Source organism: Cryptosporidium andersoni, assembly GCF_001865355.1.
Source record: "Cryptosporidium andersoni isolate 30847 chromosome Unknown contig_9, whole genome shotgun sequence".
Lineage (NCBI taxonomy): Eukaryota > Apicomplexa > Conoidasida > Eucoccidiorida > Cryptosporidiidae > Cryptosporidium > Cryptosporidium andersoni.
Genome location: NW_027122820.1, coordinates 168225 through 188406, shown reverse-complemented (window position 1 = coordinate 188406; position 20182 = coordinate 168225). Strand labels below are relative to the sequence as shown.

General features: G+C 24.0%; 2 protein-coding genes across 2 annotated transcripts in view; one reads left to right on the top strand and one right to left on the bottom strand.

Annotated features, from left to right (window-relative positions):
* The window catches only part of cand_016800 (HECT domain-containing family protein), a gene marked incomplete at both ends in the record, with an annotated part of 18817 nt that extends 6201 nt beyond the window's left edge, over window positions 1–12616 (top strand). The window contains one exon of the mRNA XM_067211914.1: window positions 24–12616. Coding sequence (XP_067069366.1) covers window positions 24–12616 — 12593 coding nt within the window. The remainder of the gene's footprint in view (window positions 1–23) is intronic.
* A 178-nt stretch (window positions 12617–12794) lies between these two features.
* cand_016790 (uncharacterized protein) lies at window positions 12795–18728 on the bottom strand (the record flags this gene model as incomplete). The annotated part of the gene is made up of 1 exon (XM_067211913.1): window positions 12795–18728. The coding sequence occupies one exon, from the start codon at window positions 18726–18728 to the stop codon at window positions 12795–12797; it is 5934 nt and encodes a 1977-aa protein (XP_067069365.1).
* Window positions 18729–20182: the final 1454 nt, after the last annotated feature.

Genomic DNA, 20182 nt, shown 5'->3' with positions numbered 1-20182 from the left:
TAATAATAATAATAATAAATCAGTTGGATTATTGAGTAAAGCAATAACAGGTATTGTTATAGCTAGACATACTGAAGATGATGAAGAAGGTGAAGAATATGGAAATATAACTGATTTTAATTGTCGTTTTGTATCAATAACAAATAATTATAATCAATTAAAAAAACTTGGTTATAATATTGAGCAATGCATAACACTAAATGATAATACTCAAATCTTATTATTTGTACAGAGATTACAAAACTCACCTAAATACACTGAACCAATTGATAGCTTAAAATATAATTTTGGATCATTTTTACCTTTAACTAATAGATACTTTAATAATGGAAATATATATAAACCACGTGAAATAGAAAGTAATCATCAGCAAGAAGAAACATTGGTTAAAGTATGGATACTACGATTAGTTAAATATGACCAAAATATTTTTAAAATAAAAGATTTTAAACCTGGATTATCATATATATATTCAAATGTATTTGTTAATATTACTGATAATAAATCTGAGGAATTATCAAGTCCGGTAGAAACATTGATAATGAGTGATGGTATATATCATTTAGCTTGTACTATACCATTATATCTTTATGTAAATAATACTTTATGTAATATTAAGAATATAAAAAATAAGAATGATTTTATTGAAATTTATTTGAAGATTTCAGAATTGAATAGTATTGGTAGAGATATTTCCATTAGTATAGGAGATTACAGTTCTAACTTACAATCTATTTCTAATCAAGATTCATTATCTTTACTTTCAATCTCTGCATCAGAATCATCTACAACACTTGGATTAAATTACATTAATTCATCTTCGTTTTTATTATCAGCTTCACCTAAAGATAATTCAACGAATTTGAACATTTCACAAGTAATAAATTTATTGCAAATTAAGAATGAATATCAAACAAGGATACGTAAACGTTGTTGGAGATTAATTAAAGCATATGTTTTGTCAACTTTACTATCATCAACAAGGGAAAATATAAATAAAAAAAATAAGGAAATAAGTACATTGAGAGAGCAAGTAGTTAATTATGTAATTGATTTATTAAAAATCATTTCAAATGTTTTTTTTGAGATAAAAAGTCAAGATGATGTAAAATGTGAAGATAATCACCAAATACAAGATTTTGGAGGAATTAATGATATATCCCAATTAAATAACTTAGATCAAAAAGAAAAAATGAGTTCTAACTTGGCTAATAAATTGGATGAATACAAAAATTATGCTTTAGATATTATTAATATTTTAATAAGCTATGTACAACTATCTGGATATTGTACTAGAATAACAAAAATTAAACAAACAAATCAAGTAACGATTGATATAAAAAATGAGCATGATAATAATAATTCACTAATTATGTCGGATACTTCATGCAATTCATATTTGATACTATCAGCACTATTACAAGCTAATAATGGTAAAACAAATTTATTAAAATATTTATGGGATAATAATAGCGAATTTGAATCAAAATTATGTACATTATTAACTGAATGTATAAGGCAATGTAATTATTCTGAAGTATTAAATTGTTTTTATTGTGGTAGTATAAATATACAGAAAGATGACAATTGTAATATAATAAAAACCGAAACTAATACTGAATATCTTGATCTTAAGACTTTATCTGTTTCATTACCTGATTTACAATTATATCCAAGATCATTTTTAATTACAATATCGCGTGAATTAATTCAGTATCCTGTTTCTACTCCAGATAAAAACCAGATTAGTGAATATAGTGAAGGGAATTTAGGTTCTCATAATATAAGTAGTACAAATACTAATAATCATAATAGTACTGGAAATATTTCACAATTATTTTCAAATTTTCCCCATTCACCATTTTTTATTGGTTCATATGCAAGTAGTAACTTTCATGTTAGTATTGATGGTCGTACTGTAATTTGTGATAGAGCAACTGAAGGGGGTGGAATGGTTATTAGTAGAGCACCATTAACATTTCGTGGATTACAAACTACTGGCTTAACAATCCCACCAAATATTTTGTCATTTAGAATTTTAAATATAGCTAGATTTGGTATAACTGTTGCTCCATCAAATGTTATTACTATGTCTATTGATGAAGTATTTCAAAGAAATGATGTTGTTGGTTTTAAACCATCAGGTTCAAATTCCCTATTATTACCTCAAAATCTCTTTGCATTAGAGGTTTCTTATATTGAAGGAAGTGTTATTGATATTAGATATGGTGTTAGCACAACATCATCTGGTTCTATATTAAGATCAGAAATATTTGTAGGAGGAGAAAGTATTGGGAGTGTATTAGAAGTGCAATTTAATGAATTAGCTCAAATATCAGAAGATACACGTTTATCAGTTATATTTCTTATATTAGATCCACTAACTTTATATTATGAAGGTTTACCATTTACAACCAGATACCGTCGTCGTAGTAGTACATGGTTTGAATTAATTTCTTCAAATAACATATCTAATATCAATAATAATTCTGATAATATATCTAATATAAATACAAATAATATTAATAATCAAGAAACAAATAGTATATTAGGCTGTACAGATGGACATTCTACTGAATTTGTACAACAAAAACAAAAACTAAAAGATATACAGATGTATAGTTACATCACATTTCTACAAAATATTCATTTATATCAACAAATATTACTATCAGATTCATCAATATTATGCATGTTGAAAAATGATTTAATTTCTACAATATGTACAAGACTATTCAAATGTAGCAACTTACTAAAACAAAACTTGGATAATTTTATTCAAATTTCATTGAATGGACAAGTTATTAAATTTAAAAGATCAGATATTAATAAAGATGGTTTTAATTCAGATTATTCAAATGAAAAGATTCTTGATCTATTAATTGATCATTGTTTGTTGTCATGTTCAATATGTGCCATATTTGGTATTGATATTAACTCAAATGAGTGCTTAGATGATTATAATGAGGATATAACTTCCAATAATAAAACAAACAATAAGCAAAACTTTCAAATAGAAAAAAATTTATTATTGAGAAGACGATGCTCAAATATTATTGATGGTGATTTTCCTTGGCTAAGCAGTAGTATTGATAGTAGTGTTTTATGTTATACATGCTTATATGGCTTATCATTGGAACAATGTGAAAAACTATTACAAGGTTTTTTATCTATATTAGAAGTTAATTGTATTAATACTATTTATAAATTATTTGGTAATGGTTGCATAACAGTTAATTTAAGTGAGTTCACTGAAAAAATTGATGAACAAGATCAAAATCCAGATAATAATAAACAACAATATCAGTGTTTATTAAGTATTGTATGTGTATTAATATCTCGTTCAGTATTAGTTGTATCATTAATAACACGTATAATAATTGAATTATACCCAAATAGTAATGTACCTTTGTCTAATTTATCAAAAGATATATTATTAAAGTTATTTTGTATATTCGGTGAATTTTCATTGAAGTCTTCTGGAGATAATGAAGGAGTTAATCTTTATGATTTGTTTTCTGGAAAATATGTTTCAAATATAATGAATGATAATCAGAATAATAACAATAATAATATCTTACTTAAGCAAATTATTGGATGCACAGGAATAGTTACCAACAGTATACCAAATATAAAAATTAATTCTATTATTCCAGTTGAAGATACTAAGAACTTGTGGTATTGGATTTATAATTTAATATCAAATAATAAACAATCTTTACAAGATATCTATTATTTAAATCCAATAAAACATATTGATGATTTCATATATGGTCATTTAAATGTTAATCAGAGAATTTTTAATCTAGATGGATCAAATCCTATGACAGCTAAAAAATTAGTATTAAGATCACATGGAACAATTGGGACATGGTCAATACAGATTGCTACTGTTGATTCTTTATGCAACATATGTGGTATAATTCCTGAATTTATTAATTCAAAAATTTATGTAGCAAAACAAAATGATATAAATACTAAAAAAGTACAAGAAAATAAAATAGACAACTCACAATTAATAAAGTGTCTGTATATAATGAAATTAATGCGTATATGTTGCTATTTTATATGCCGTGGAAGAGAAGACTTCGTTTTCCCTGCAGCTCACCAAAATATAGATGATAATAATCATTTATCACCGTCTCCAGAATACTGGCTCTTATATAGACGTCCACTAAGCAATGATATTAGCCAAAATCAACAAATTGGAATAACAAATAGTACTATTAATATATTAAAAAAATTAGATTCTGAAAGTATGTTAATAGATAAATTATATTCATGGCAAAAACTTTTATACCAATCGGAAATATGGGCTTATCAAAATAATATTGAATATTATGATATATTACAAACATGTATAATGAGTGAAATATTATTCCATTTAATTGGTTCGTTAATACAAGTCATATCTATTAAGAAAAGTAATAAAATAAATAACAATGAGAAATCTTTAAGTTATTCCTCATTATCTCCTTCTGTATATGTTGCTCACTGGCTAATGGATCCACTAATCAGACATCCACTATGTCCAAGTGGTGTCAGGAATTCGATTGTTACTCCCTATACATGGAATTGCTTATTCTCGTTACTAATTAATGGGATACAAATGCCAACAAAGCTTGCTATAGATGCATCTAGAGTTACATATTGGATATGCTCTAAATATAAAATGAATAATGTTCATAATACAATTAATAGATTTATACAATATCAAAGTATTTTAGACTCTATATGTTATTGTGTTTCATCTGTATTATCACTATATGAATGTAAAACTGTTAATGAAATTGACGGAACTATTAATCAATCCGGTTTAGCAGTATATAAAGAGATGATTTTAGGGAAGTCATCATTGAAGCAGTTATCATGGGATTACTTCACATCTGCAGAAGATTATAAACCAATTAATAGACAACGTATTAATGCAACTTTAATATGTCATTTTATGGCATGTTCAGCTCACTCTATATTAGATATCTCATTGCAGCATTCATTACTACCATTACCACATATACTATCGTTTTTTGGTAAATATTTAAACTATTTATCAATAGCAAATCATTCTATGTTAAGTACAAGTGACACAATTATTGCAACATATAGAGAAATTGAAAAAGTTGAAAAACAAAATAAGCACAACTTAACAGGATCTAACCAAAGTGACTTTTTTAAATACAAGTATTATAGAAATCTTCTTATGAACAAAATACCTCCAAATACTTTATTACCATGGCAATATATACATGAGACCTTAAATTACATTGATGATAATACAATTAATTTATCAATGGAAATTTTCGAGAATACTGGATACTCAGTGAAAAATTTATCCTCTAAATACATTGATAAATATGGAAATATTATTAGTTTATTACGTATCAATGATGGCATTATCAATAATAGTAATAATAATATATTATCTGGCAAAATTAATATCTCCAGTAATATGATCAGATATTCAAATCGAATAAATGGCTTAATTGGCTTTATTATTCAACCAAATAATTTATTATATTCAAAATCCATAGAAAATGATTTTTATTATAATATTAAACTATTACCAAGGGTATTGTATGGCTTATATGATAAATATTTTAGGTGTATTCTTTATGAATACGGTGGTATGGAGATATTTGAATGTAACACTGAAGCATTATTTTCTATATTACAAAATATTTATTATAATGAAAAGGTTGAACATCATGAAATATATTCAAGTAATATTGATATTAATAAAAAATATAATAAGGTGAATAATTATATTCAGTGCTTAAGGGTAAATAAATGTTTATACTATAATGGATTACATTCAGGTACTATTAAATTTACAATAAACATAGGTACTAACCTAATAAATAATAAAATTGTAACAATTGATTCAATCTTTATTGGTGGAATATTATTTGATTCTAAATTTGATTTTAATAATGAAGAATTTAATTTATTTTATAATGAATATTGGCCTAAAGAATTGTTAATAGCAATTAGAAAAAGAGAAGTATTAGCAAGTAATAACAAACAAAATCATGTATTTGAAAGCTATATTGGTACAATATTATATTCATTATATGACGATCATTGCTTTGTATTTGGTAAAGATGATATCAATAAATGTACAGCAAGAATTAGGGGTAATGAAAAGGAGAAATTTCTAAATTATAGTAAAAATAGAAAATTCATTATTAATGTAATATTTCAAAATCATTTAATAATATGGGAAATCAACAATATTCCATTAATTATTATGGGATTACCACCATCATCAAACTTTATGTTACCCATTATTATACTAGATAGATGTATTCATAATGAAGATAATCTATCTGATACATTATGTAATATAAAAGTCAGTGATGGTATTGGCTCTTTTTTTGTACCATTTTCTCAGGTTATATCAAAAACAGAAATGATCCCAATATTATCAAAGAATGAACCATTAATAAAATGGATACCCAATGAGTTAAAACATGAAAATAGTAACAACGAACTAGAAATAGAACTTTTAAAAAATAATGAATATTTAAAGAGAAGTGATGATAGATTATTAGATAGTAGCATTAAAGTCGTTAGCTATGTATATCCAAAAATATATAGTGGCATTAGTTTATGTACAAGTTCTTGTAACAGTAATGAATTGTATAAGTCATCACTACTTGAATTTTGGGAAAATTGGATATTACCAACAAATATAAATATTGAAATTACAAATAATAAATATATAAATTATATCAAGTATTTGGATAGAAGATTAAATCCAGATATCTCTATTACTAATGATGAGAAAATTTCAAACTTAAATGGGGATGAAATAAATATACTATCTGATGATAATAATAGTAATATCCATATTAGTGAAAGTAGAAATTTGATTAAATCTACATTATTTAATTCATTAGATCCTGCTAAATCTTTTACAATAACATTTCAAGTTCAACCAAAATTAATAGATAATGATAAGAATATTTCCTTAGATAATGTAGATAGTAAACCATTTGGTATTGGAATTGATTGGATTAATGGTTTATATAGGTATATATGGATGTGTGATGGTAGTTTTATTGTATCTTTACTCCCACCATTACCGTATGAAATAAGTGAATCGTATGAGTATAATATACCTAAAAATACAGAGATTAAAATAACAGGAAGAAACCATACTAATTTAAATAATAAATTTATTGATTTAGTAGAAATACCAGAATATGGTATAGGTGATGAAATAACAATAGAATTTCAACCAAGTATTCCAGCATTAATATTTTTTAAAAATTTAAAGTATTGTTTTTCGTTTAATTTTACAAAGTTTTATCAAGAATTAAATATATTTGGTTTATCTACAATTAGTTTACAAAGAAATTATATACAGGATTTATATTGTAACAATAGTAGTCAGATATTATCAGATACTGATAAATGGATTATTCGACAGTTTTTTATAATGGCACTATTAGATGATGATATTGAAATTTTATATTATATTATGAAACAATATAAAGAGATTATAATAGATAAGAATGGGCAATTTCAATTTTTAATTTCATTAACTAATGATATGTGTAATACATTATTAAGTTTTATACCTTTACTAATAAGCAACAATAAACGTACATTTAGAGATTTTTTAAATGATACATACACTACTATAAAATTTTTAAAACCACAAGAATATTTGAGTAAAATTATAAATAACGAATTACAGTTTGATTTAAACATATTAAGAGAAAAGTTCGAGATTGATAATATTTCCAATTATTCTGGTAAAAATCAAATAATAAGACAAGAAAATCCATTTTGGTTAGCATGTTGGTTGGGTCTTGAGAAGTCAATAAAATTTTTATTATTGTATACTAATATTGATGTAACTGGATGTTTAAATAAACAAAAAAGTGAATTGAATTTAAATCAATCAAATGTATCTTTAAATTGTGTGTATATTGGTTTTTATTTAAATAAGAATAAAATGAGTATATGTATTAATAATAATGAAAATTTATGTTTAGAACAAACAGGTTTAATGGCTAGTATTATTAGTGGTAATGCAAGAATAGCATATATATTGCTTTGTATATATAACTCAAATGTCAATTTAAAAGATAAAGAAGGAAATACATGCTATCATTTTGCATTAGCATATGGCCATTTAAATATAGCAGAGCTATTAGCATATAAAGGTATAAATCCATATATATGTAATGGAAATGGACAAATAGCTGGCTTTACATATAGAAGAAGTTATTCAAATTTAATTAAAAAAAAAGAAAAAATGGGTAATTATACAGAAAATATTGATACTGAAAATGATGATAATGATAATGATAATGATAATAATAATAATAATATATGGTATATGACTCCGCAGCCATCAAATATAGGATTACATAATGATAGAGATATGATTGTTGAGTTTACATATCAATATGAACGTTTATATTGTTTTGGAATAAGTTCAATTGATATTGAAATGGGGAATAAATATACATCATCCTTATTTGAAAATAATTTAATATTAGATTCCAAAAGAAAATCAAATTTGTTACCACCCTATCAGTATCCTTGGCCTTGTTTATTGTCTAACTGTCAATTAATAAGTGTCATTGATGAAAAAGATGAAGAAAATGTCAAAAATCCATTAACATACACAATTAAAATAAATTCACTAAATATTGGTGGTATATTGCAAAATAATTCACTATTAGTAACATCAAGTATATCAAAAAACAATAGTGCATCAGATGATGAATTTAAATTAGAAAATGAAGATCTAATACATTATACAGATTATATTAATTCGAAATTTTCAGATTCATTTTATCTAAATAGGATAAAGTTAAATATTCATACTATTCAATATTTATTTTATCGTTGGTTAAGAGCAATTAAATGTACTTCACAGCCATTATCTGGTAATACATATACAACAAGCACCGTAGCATTATCTATATCTAGACGTGAGGTAACTGGAAGACCAACTGATGAAGAAATATATTATTATAATGAACTAGAAAATAATATTCAATCAAATCATGATCATAATAATACGTCTTATTTTATATCCAATATTACATCTTCACAATCTAATACTGGTACTACAGTGGTAGATGATAATTCCTTATTTAGAAATCAAATTAATAGATTATCATCATTAACAGATTATAATGTATCTGGGATATTAATTAAACAAAGTATAATGGAAGAAATTTATAATGGATTATCATTAGTAAAAAATAAATATCAATTGTTAGATATTATACACACAATCCATAAGTATTTAACTCAATTAATTACTATTAATAACTCATTATCTTCATATTCTTCTGCTGATGTAAACTTTCCAAGAAATTGTGGTATTGGTTTAAACAAAGATACTAAAAGTGATGATAATAAAGTATATGATTATATGAGAAAAATATGTTGGGAATTATTAGAAATAGAAGAATATATTGATAAAGATCATGGTTATTATCCATATTGGTATATTGAAAAAGAACGTTATATTTGGATTCATCAAATTAGAAAGTTATTATCACTATTATGTACAAGCACAAGAGGGAACATTAGTTACTCATCTTGTAGATCACTTATTGAGTGGATACCTAATTTAAATTTGTTAAATAAATCTTACTGCAATCATTTAATAAAAGTAAAAAAACAAAAAAATAAAGATTCCAGTCAAGATAGTTCCAACTACTTTCATTATAATTTTAAGGTGAAACCAATTATTTCAGTCGACTTAAAAATATTAAGTGAAATGCATAAAAATTGTCAACAAAATATTGATCATAAAATTATCCAATTATTAAATTTAGAATTATCAACTCATTCAATATACAAACTAATATTGTCTGAAACATATAAAATGATTGCTAATATAAGTACAAACTCCTCAAATTTATTCAATATGAATTTTACAAGAATTGATTTAAATAAAATTTTACCAAAGAATGATTCATATTTATGGTTAAAATGTAAAATATCACCATCTGATTCATTTGACATTATTAAATTACTAAGTGTATATATAAAAGATTTAATTCAATCAGTAATATATAAGATATATATTAATCATATACCTAAAATTAATTTACAAAATAATATGGATAATATAGATAATGAAAAACACTTTCCACTGCAAATGATTAATAAATTATTAAATAGAATTTCACCAATATATTCAACATTTATATTAATAAAGTCAGATTTGAATAGTGATAATAAACAAGAAATGACCAGAACAATTTTATGGTATATTGATATATTGAAACAATTTATATATGGTAGAATAATATTGTTAAATAGATTTAATGATATATCTAAATATACAATTCCTATGATATCAGCAGTTTATAATTCACCAATACCAACATATGAACAAGAAGATTTTCTAAGAATGTCATCACCTAGAGATTTTTTTATTAATATATATGGTAATAATTACTGGAAACTACTACTTAATAATAAAGATCTTGAAATAAATGAACATGAATTTTCATTATCTCATTTTATATTAATTGAATCAACATATTTATTAGGAAGTTGGGGCTATTACAATAATATTAACTCATCACCTAGAATGGTAATTCATGTTGGACCATATGATATTCCAATTCCAATCAGTAGCTATTTATTTTTAAAACCACTTTATAAAGTAAAGCTAATTGATTCTCTATGGAATGATATATTAAAAAGATTGGTTGATTCGGGTAAAAACAATGCCAATAACGCTAGTAATAATGGATTGACAGTTCATCTAAACCGTAGTTTAGCAATAAGTGACAATGATTTAAAACACACATTGTTAGCACAAGCAACAAGACAAATACTATATATGTTACCGGAAAAATTAAGAATATCTGAAAGACCATTTTTAGTAGTTTTTAGAGGTGAGGGAAGTACAGACTTTGGTGGTCCTTTTCAAGAGTTCTTATCATGGATATCAAATGAAATAATGAATTGGAATAATAAAAGTAAAATAAGTGAGAATGAAGATAATAATGAAGATAATGAATATAATATTAATAATAAATCAAGATTATTTATACCATGTGCGAATGCAATACATTCAATTGGACATAATCAAGATACCGTAGTAATAGAACCATGCAGTGCAAATTTATTACATAATAATTTTTCAAATACATATAAGTCTCCTAAACAGCTATATATATGTGAAGAAGATTTACTATTTGATAAAGAATTGAAAAATAAAGTTTGTATAATGTATGGAGAGGGATCTTTATTAAGAAAATTGAAAAATGAAATCATATATAAAAATATATATTCAACAAAGATAATTGATGATAATACGAATGATATTTCATCATATATAGAATTATTAATTCCATCATTAAAATTAAGTAAAATTGGTCAGATAAATAATATAATATTAAGAACAATTGATAGTAGTATAAATAATTTTAATTTTTATATAGACAAAACAGAAAATGGAAATAAAGACAAGTTAAAATTATATAACTCATCAAGGAGAGTTGATCATATATATTTAGACCAAACAGTGATTAATTCATTATCATACCCTTTAAGTAATATACAAGATAGAATAGTAGAATCTGAATCTGGAATTGATTCCACAGAATTGAGTAGGGTACAAGGACAATCTAATCCACAATCATCTTCATCTCCTATAACAGGTGTAGTACATAAACTAGACCCTTGGGAATGGCCTAAAGATAAAGCTTATGAAGATATAATAAAAGAAATTTATGAGTGTTTAGGTAGAGTAATGGGTATATGCATGATTATAAAGAGTGCACTAAATATTAATTTAAATCCTTTAATATGGAAAAAATTTGTTGGGCAACCATTATCACTTAAAGATTTAATTGATGCAGATTGTATTACTTATGAAATATTAAATTCATTAAAATCAATAAATTCTGAAATGAAATATAATACACAAACCAATGAAAATTATACAGAAAAAGATCCACAAGATTCCAAAAATTTATTAATTCCTCCAGAATTAGAAGGACTGACATTTCAAATAGAAAATATGAGTGGTGGTATTATATCATTACTAGGTAATAATAATGAGGGTGAATCAGTTAATGTTAACTTAAAAAATCTTCATTTATTTATACAATTAGCTGAAAGATGTAGAATGATGGAAGATATGTCTAGTATTACATGTATATTAAAAGGATTAGGCTCAATATTGCCACTCGGACGTATGAGATTATTATTTGATCATTCTCGCATTGAATATTTAATATGTGGCGAATCTTATATAGATTTAAATATATTAAAACAACATACAGTATGTACTCAAAGTGAATTAAAAGAGCAACTATTTCAAGTCTTGGAGACATTTACAAATGAACAAGTGCAAGAATTATTAAGATTTGTATCAGGACGTAGTAGATTACCACAAGGAAATGATGAATGGAAATTTTCAGTTAGCTATGATAATCCAGATATTATACAAGATGAACGTTTACCTATAGCAACTACATGTGGATTTAGATTATCATTACCAAAATATTCAAGTAAAGAGATTCTTAGAGAAAGATTATTATATGCAATACATAATTGTGTAGCTATTGATCTAGATGCATATGTTGTTCATGATAATGTGCAATCAGGATATGATGAATAGTTTCCTTTCCATGGAGATGAATGTTAATAAAAATGTTAATAATAATCAAGTTACATTATTTTATTCAAGATATAACAATATAGTTTTCATTTCCTTAAACTAAAGTAATGTTTTAAATAGAGCATTACTTTATGCAAATATTTACATTTCAGTTTTATTTCAATATTATATTTAATTTTCATCTTCCGTATATAGACTGAGATATTAAATTTTTAATCCTTGTTGGACTTGTACCTTTTACTATATTTGATACAACACGGTCGGCCACATTAACAGCCGTTTTCGCTTTAATTACAGATACTTTTTTAACATTTGAAAATGAACAAATAGAGGAATTGAAAGATTTGGTTTTCTCATTCTTAGGTTCTCTTATATATTCATGTAACATATTAGGGTTTTTTACTAGTTTTGTAAGAAATGTGAGGATAAAATCATTAAGACGTATATAGGAATTCTTTAAATTTCCATCAGATAATTGAGATGAATCTTGTTTATAACTATATAAGATTTCATCATCATTGTTGATATCAAAAATATCTGAAATTTTATATGACCGACGTAAATTATCCAAAGATTCTAGATCATTTTCAAATAATAATATATCACTTCCTGTTAGCCTGCGAGAATTTAACCCTTGTTTAGATAACTCCACAATATGTGTCAACCAAGATAAATATAGGTTATTGAGCCAAATAGAATTAAATTTCTTTTTCCATTCATCATCATTTGGACATTCTGCTATAAAAGAATCGAATTCTCTCTTAATCTTCGGAATTAAATTTTCTAGACCTGTTGTATTATCTAGACATGCTGATACACTGTTTCCTACTATATTTGGATATTCAGAATAAGTATCTAAAAACATTTCAGTTGCCATTTGTCCATAAAAAACACTTATACTAAATAGATCAAATATTTCAAATGCTAACTTGTCTATATTTGATACACATTCATTAATAATATTATTAAGCATAGATTCAAGGTCACTTGGATTTGAATTTTTTTTATTAGCTATAGATAGTAATTTCTTAGATTCAATATCTTCGTTGAATCCACTTAAGTTCAAAGATATATTCTCACTTTCACTTTTTTTTTGTTCTTCATTTGAATACCCATAAATATTTGAAATATCATCATCTATTCCAGTTAAAATTAATGTATTTAAATTCTCATTATTGTTAGATGACAAAATTTTATTTTCATCTATATCCATAGCACCATACTGACGTAAATACTCTAAAATTTTCCGGATATTCTCAATGAAATTTGTATTTACTAAATTTGATAAGTTCAGTATATTAGTTTTATTAAAAAATATATTTTTAACTTTTTGAGATGTATCAATCAACAAATTTTTAAAAAAAAAGAGTGTATGTAAAGATACTAGTACTCTGATTGAAATTACAAATTGAACTTTGAATCCATTATTATATGTTGATTGTTTAGGTGATGAAGAATATATATTAGAAGAAATGAGATTACTATCTAAATTTCTTCCAGAAGTTGATAACTTTATACAATTCAACAATAATTGATAGAGTAATCCATTTTTATTGAATTTCATTGCAAGAGAAGATCCTAACGCAGTATTTTTTAAATCATTAATTTCTAAATCATCTATACTTTTAGGACTCATAATATTATCATTATCACTATCATTATTTAAAGTATATTTTTCATTATAATATTCTATTCTTAACTTTCTTCTCTCCGAAAAATGTTTATTATTAAATGAATAGTTACCAACTCTATAATTAGAGCTTAAATAATGTAAAATCTCAATTGAATAATCTTTAATATCAGATAATTCTAAGTATTGATTTTGTTCAATTAAAGACTTTATCACAAAATTAGATGTATCTCTAAAAAATGATAATATTGGTGATAATAATATCATTGATGAGTCCTCTATTGGTAATTTAACCCATTCAAGTATAGAATCTATTCCAGTATTTATTATAGTACCAATATCTATAATAATAGGAGACACATATATACTAGGAATGTTAATTCCAGATACCCAAAGTGAAGTAGACAATGAATCTTTATTATTATTTCCAGCCTGTTGTATTAAAGATAATAAAATACTTAATTTAGATTGAATCATTTCAATTAAACTAGGAGTTATAAAAATAGATAAAAAGTGAGAGTATTTTAAATTATTACTTATCAATGGAACTTTATGAAAATTTTTTATAGTAGTAGATACATTCTCGTTAGTGTTATTTAATGAAGAATTCACATAATTTATTTGATTTAAATAATTAAAAGCTTCATCTTTATCAGCTACTGAGTCTTTTCCTATATAATATGAAGGTTCAATTCCAAATTTTTTTAAAGTATTGTCATTAATATATTGTAAATCTTGAAATAAAATATCAGTGCCTAAATTGAATTCTAGCCAGTTCTTAAGTATATATATATATTTATCAATAATAAATAGATATGACAAAAATTCTTGAAATTGCTTAGATGGAATTATATTTAAGTCCCAATATTCTGTTTTTATTAGTTCTTCAATATAATTTGGAATATAAATTAATAATTTTTCAATAATAATTTTGACATAATCTTTAACAGAAATATTACCATAATCTAGCCATACTTTACTCCAGCAAGTAATTGTTTCAAGTATATATATATCATCTAAATATTTAAATGATGATATAAATGTATCTATACAACTTTGTATCTCTTCTTTTGCTAATTTCTCTAATCTTATACGCTCTTCTTCAATTTCTGAGTTGTTATTCTTATTAATCCTTAATTTAAGCTCATTTCTATGTGTAGCTGGTAATTTTAACATCTGCATTGGAATATCAAATAATTTCTGTATCATTAATTCATTTGACTTTGAAACGCAAAAACTACAATATAAATTCCAATATGTTTTATAAGATGAAAATGAATTTAATCCTACTAAACCAGATTCTATCCCATATGTCTTCTTATTACTATTAGATAATTTTATTTTATTATATAATTGAGACATCTTATTATCATTTAATTCTTTTTTTGGATTAACATTATTTAATATTATATATGTATTAAGCTTTCTTATAATATAAAGTAACTCTTTTAAAATATTAGAATTACCCAACATAAAAAAATCTTGACAACATTCAAGTAATTCAATACGAAATTTAAGAGTATATAAACGTCTCATTATTATATCAGTATATAATCTTTCATAACGTGAAGAACTTGATAAAGAAATTCCAAATATTTTCCATAAATCTTGTAAATCAGTATTTGTATTAGATAATTCACCATATGAAACAAGCCAATCTTTATCTTTCCAAAGTAAATTAGTAGTATCAGTTCTTTTTATACGACTTAAATACATATTCCAAAATGTTGACTTTTCTATAATATAGCAACTATTTTTTTGTTGACAAAATTTATTAATTATATCTTCATTAATGGTTCCAGATATATTTAAATTGTTACAATCAATTTGAGATTCTAATAGAGATTCACTTTTTATTTTCCCACCAGAAAATCCCAAATTTGAATATGAATATTCACTCATAGAAAAACTATTCATTGATATTACTGATGTTACAGTACTATTTAAAGGTTGATTATTCATTTTTAATATATGTGAACTTGATCTTGATGATTGTTTACTTGTTATTAAATTTTGCTGTGGTACATGAAATGGTAAATCTAATTGTGGCATTTGTAATGATAACAATGGACTAGCTTCTAATAAAGGTTTACATTCTAATAATACCCCTTCAATTGTAGGATATTCTAAGAATTTTGTAAAATTAGTTAATAATAATCTTATAACTTGAAATATTCTTTTTAAATTATTATTACTATGTCCTGATGTAGCTATACCATTATTTAACCCTTGATTAAAATCCTTCTTTATAAATCTTCCATTTAATTTATTATAATTACTATTATGGTAATTATTCCATATGTTTGATGCACAATATAATGCATATGTATCTATACTTATTGGCATTACTCCTGTTTTTGTTAAATAATTTACTTTAGTAGAAATATTTTCACTATCAGTTTCATTATTAGTATAAGATAATCCTGAATATAATGAATCTAAATATTCAATATCTAAATCATCACCAATTGTTCCATTTTGTAATAAATATGATATAAATAATACACAACGAGTTATAAAAGGTGAATATAAATGAATACCATCATATTTAGTCAAATCATTTTCATTTAAATCTTTATTTAATTCTCCTTTATTTGTATTCTTATCATTATATTCAAAATTTATACAATTCTCAATTCCAGATTTAGAATTTTTTTGATCTATATCAATTGTATTAATATTCAACAAATTATATATAATAACATGTAAAATTGGTATTTCTAACATCCAATAACTTGATAATTTTGCAATTGATTTAAAAGACCTAATATTATCAATATTTTCATTATAATTCATTAATTCATTTTGATCTGATTCTAAAGAATTATTACTTTTTTTTGATATATATCTATACTCATAAATTACTCCATTATCTTTTACTTCATTATTTAATGTACAAATTGATGCAAAATTTAATTGAAAAGTAGAAGATAATTTATTATTTTTTATAGAATAATTAACAATATCCCTTCTAATAGCAAAATCTAATCTCTCCATAGCTGACATTAATTTCATTAATCTTATCAATAATTCTTTACCAACCTTTTCATTTCTCTTATTTATATTCTTTTTATTTTTTAAATATGCTAAATCACCCCATTCATCTCTCTCAATTTTTATTCTTAAATTATTTAATATTGAAATAGATTCCAAACAATATTCAAATATCTTCTGTGGATTTGTACCCAAATATTTTATTACATTTGAATTCATAAATTGAAGATGGTGTTGATTATTATTCAAATTATATATTTTACTTGTCCAATATTTATCGCGATATTTTACCATATCTAATAAATCAATATCACTAGGAATATATTGAATCCATCCAGGTGGAATAAATATCAAAATTCTTTGTAATTTAAAAGCTACATTTGAATAAATTAAATTGATTTGTCTAAATAACCAATTCTTAAATTCTTCATTATCTATCATTCTTTTAGATTCACCAGATAATGGACGAATTCTAGGAGCTCCCCCAGGACGTATTCTTAATTTACCATTATTCCAAGTACATATTTTTGTTTCTTCACAATCACCTATATTCCAACTTCCTATTAATAAAGAAATTCTGAATCTTATATCTAACGGATTTATCATAATATGTGAACCCATATTATAACAATCACTTTCTATTGTGAATCTTTCCAATAAATTATGTATATCTTGATTTATCTCAAATCTTGTTCTAGCTAAATCTAAAAATATTAATAAAGCTTTATACATATCATTAAATTCATTATACTTTTTTGTTATTAAATAATAATTCTGATTTATTCGTGATTTTGACTTCATTTTTTTAAAATGTACTGTTTCATTTTCATTATCTCGTATTGTACCAATATTTCTTCTAATAATATTTGAATTACTTCTTGTACAACTTCTCTCTATAATATCTTTCTTTATCTTCTCCTCTTCTATTTTATTCCTATAATATCTTAATTCATCTATCTTATATTTTATTAAGTAACAACATAACAAAATCGTTTCATAACAAATATATTTCCATTGTTTAGTATCCATTTCAAATTTATTAGATCTTGTTATATTATCTTGATTCTCTATATTATTCATGTTAGAAACTATTTTTTTATTATATTTTTTACAAGTATTATTACCCCATTTTGGTGAAAAATTATTTGTCAAATTATAAATTTCACTCATATCAGGTAATGTTACTGGGTATTCTCTTGTTAATTCTGCACAAGTCATCATTTCATCTAATTTTGACCAGTCAATATCTTTATTTTTAGTATATTCTTCAAAATCTAACCCATTTAAAAGTAATAAAAATAAAAAATTTTCTTTTAACGATTGGACTTTAGACCATATATCTTGTGGTGTTTCAGCTCTATCCCATTCACTATAATATGCTTCTTGTGATTCTAAAAATAATGCTGTTAATTCTCCATATGCATCTTTTAAAGATGAAACATTTTTTTTAGATGTATCTCCAGTACTATTTAAATAAGTATTTGACATTATTTTCGTTTAATATATAAAATATTTAAGCCTTCTATATATTTCTAGAAGTTCAAAAAAGAATTTGTATTGACAAGATCCGCCAAATTTTGTCCACACTCATTTATGTTGAGTATAAAAATAAAATAAATCTTATAATAGAAATATTCTCTAATTAAGTTCTAAATATAAAACTATGACATAAGTTTAAGTCCTTACTTTCCTTCTTTCTTCAAAAAAAAAAAAAAAGAAAGTAAAAATTTAAATTAAACTTAACCTATTAATTGGTTCTAAATGTCCTGTAGCATATGTTAAGTTACTATAATCAACAATTAGCTACTACTTACTATATAAATTAATAAATTGACATTTATTAGATAATAATATTATTCGACTTCATATAAATTATCTAAAATTATAATTTCCAACTATATGTAATTTTTTCCAAAATTTAGTGAATTATAAGAGTAAATAGTATCAAACCTAACCCGCTCTATATACACACAAAGTATATTACCACCTTAAAATGGCGCTCTTCCTTTCCCTCATTCTATTATTAATATATTTCAAAATCTTTATTTTTATATATCAAATTGTGTTTGTAGATACTTATTGTCAATCTTATATTTAAAAATATACTAATAATTTTTAATATGCTCTTGATACATAAGTTTTTTATTTTTATACTTATTGATGTGATATTACTGAGTATATTATTGATAATAATTTAATAAAATAAACTCATACGTAATATTTCATATGTACCTTATACTTTATTGAAAAGAAAAAAAAAGTGCGAGCTCTCTCCTAACATAGAGATATTAATTAATAAGAAGTCCTAATTAATAACAAAAAAGATAACTGTAGATAAGGTTACATGCAATACTAAAAAAGCATTGCATGTGGTACTTTACCGCCCAAAAGATGACTGAGGAGAAAGAGGGCAATCAGCACCCAGGTCTTCCCGGGTGGTCCCCCACCCCAGTACTAACCGGGCCTCACACCGCTTGACTTCGGAGTTCGAATGGGATCCGGTATATTCAATGTAGTATGGCCGATTGCTGTCATATCCTCTCTTATTGCAAGTTATATTATAAATTAAGTTTTATTAACATGGAATAAAATTAATTAAATTAAAAGTAATAAAGAGATAATATCAAAGATATTCCCATCGATTTTATTGTCACTTTATATTTTTTTATTATACATAAGAATTTAATATTTTTTATATAAAGAAAAAAAAAAAATTAGCTATAAATTTCTACTATTTTAATAAAATAATATTTTTTTTTATTTTTACATGCATGCACCTCTTATATGTATATACCGATATATAGGTATCTACAGATTATACATGATTATATTAATTTTGATCATTGTATCTTAAAAATTTTTTACAATAAACTTATAAATAAGAGTGAAATTAAAATAGATCTTAATATTTAATATTATATTGATAATATAATTTTGGAAGT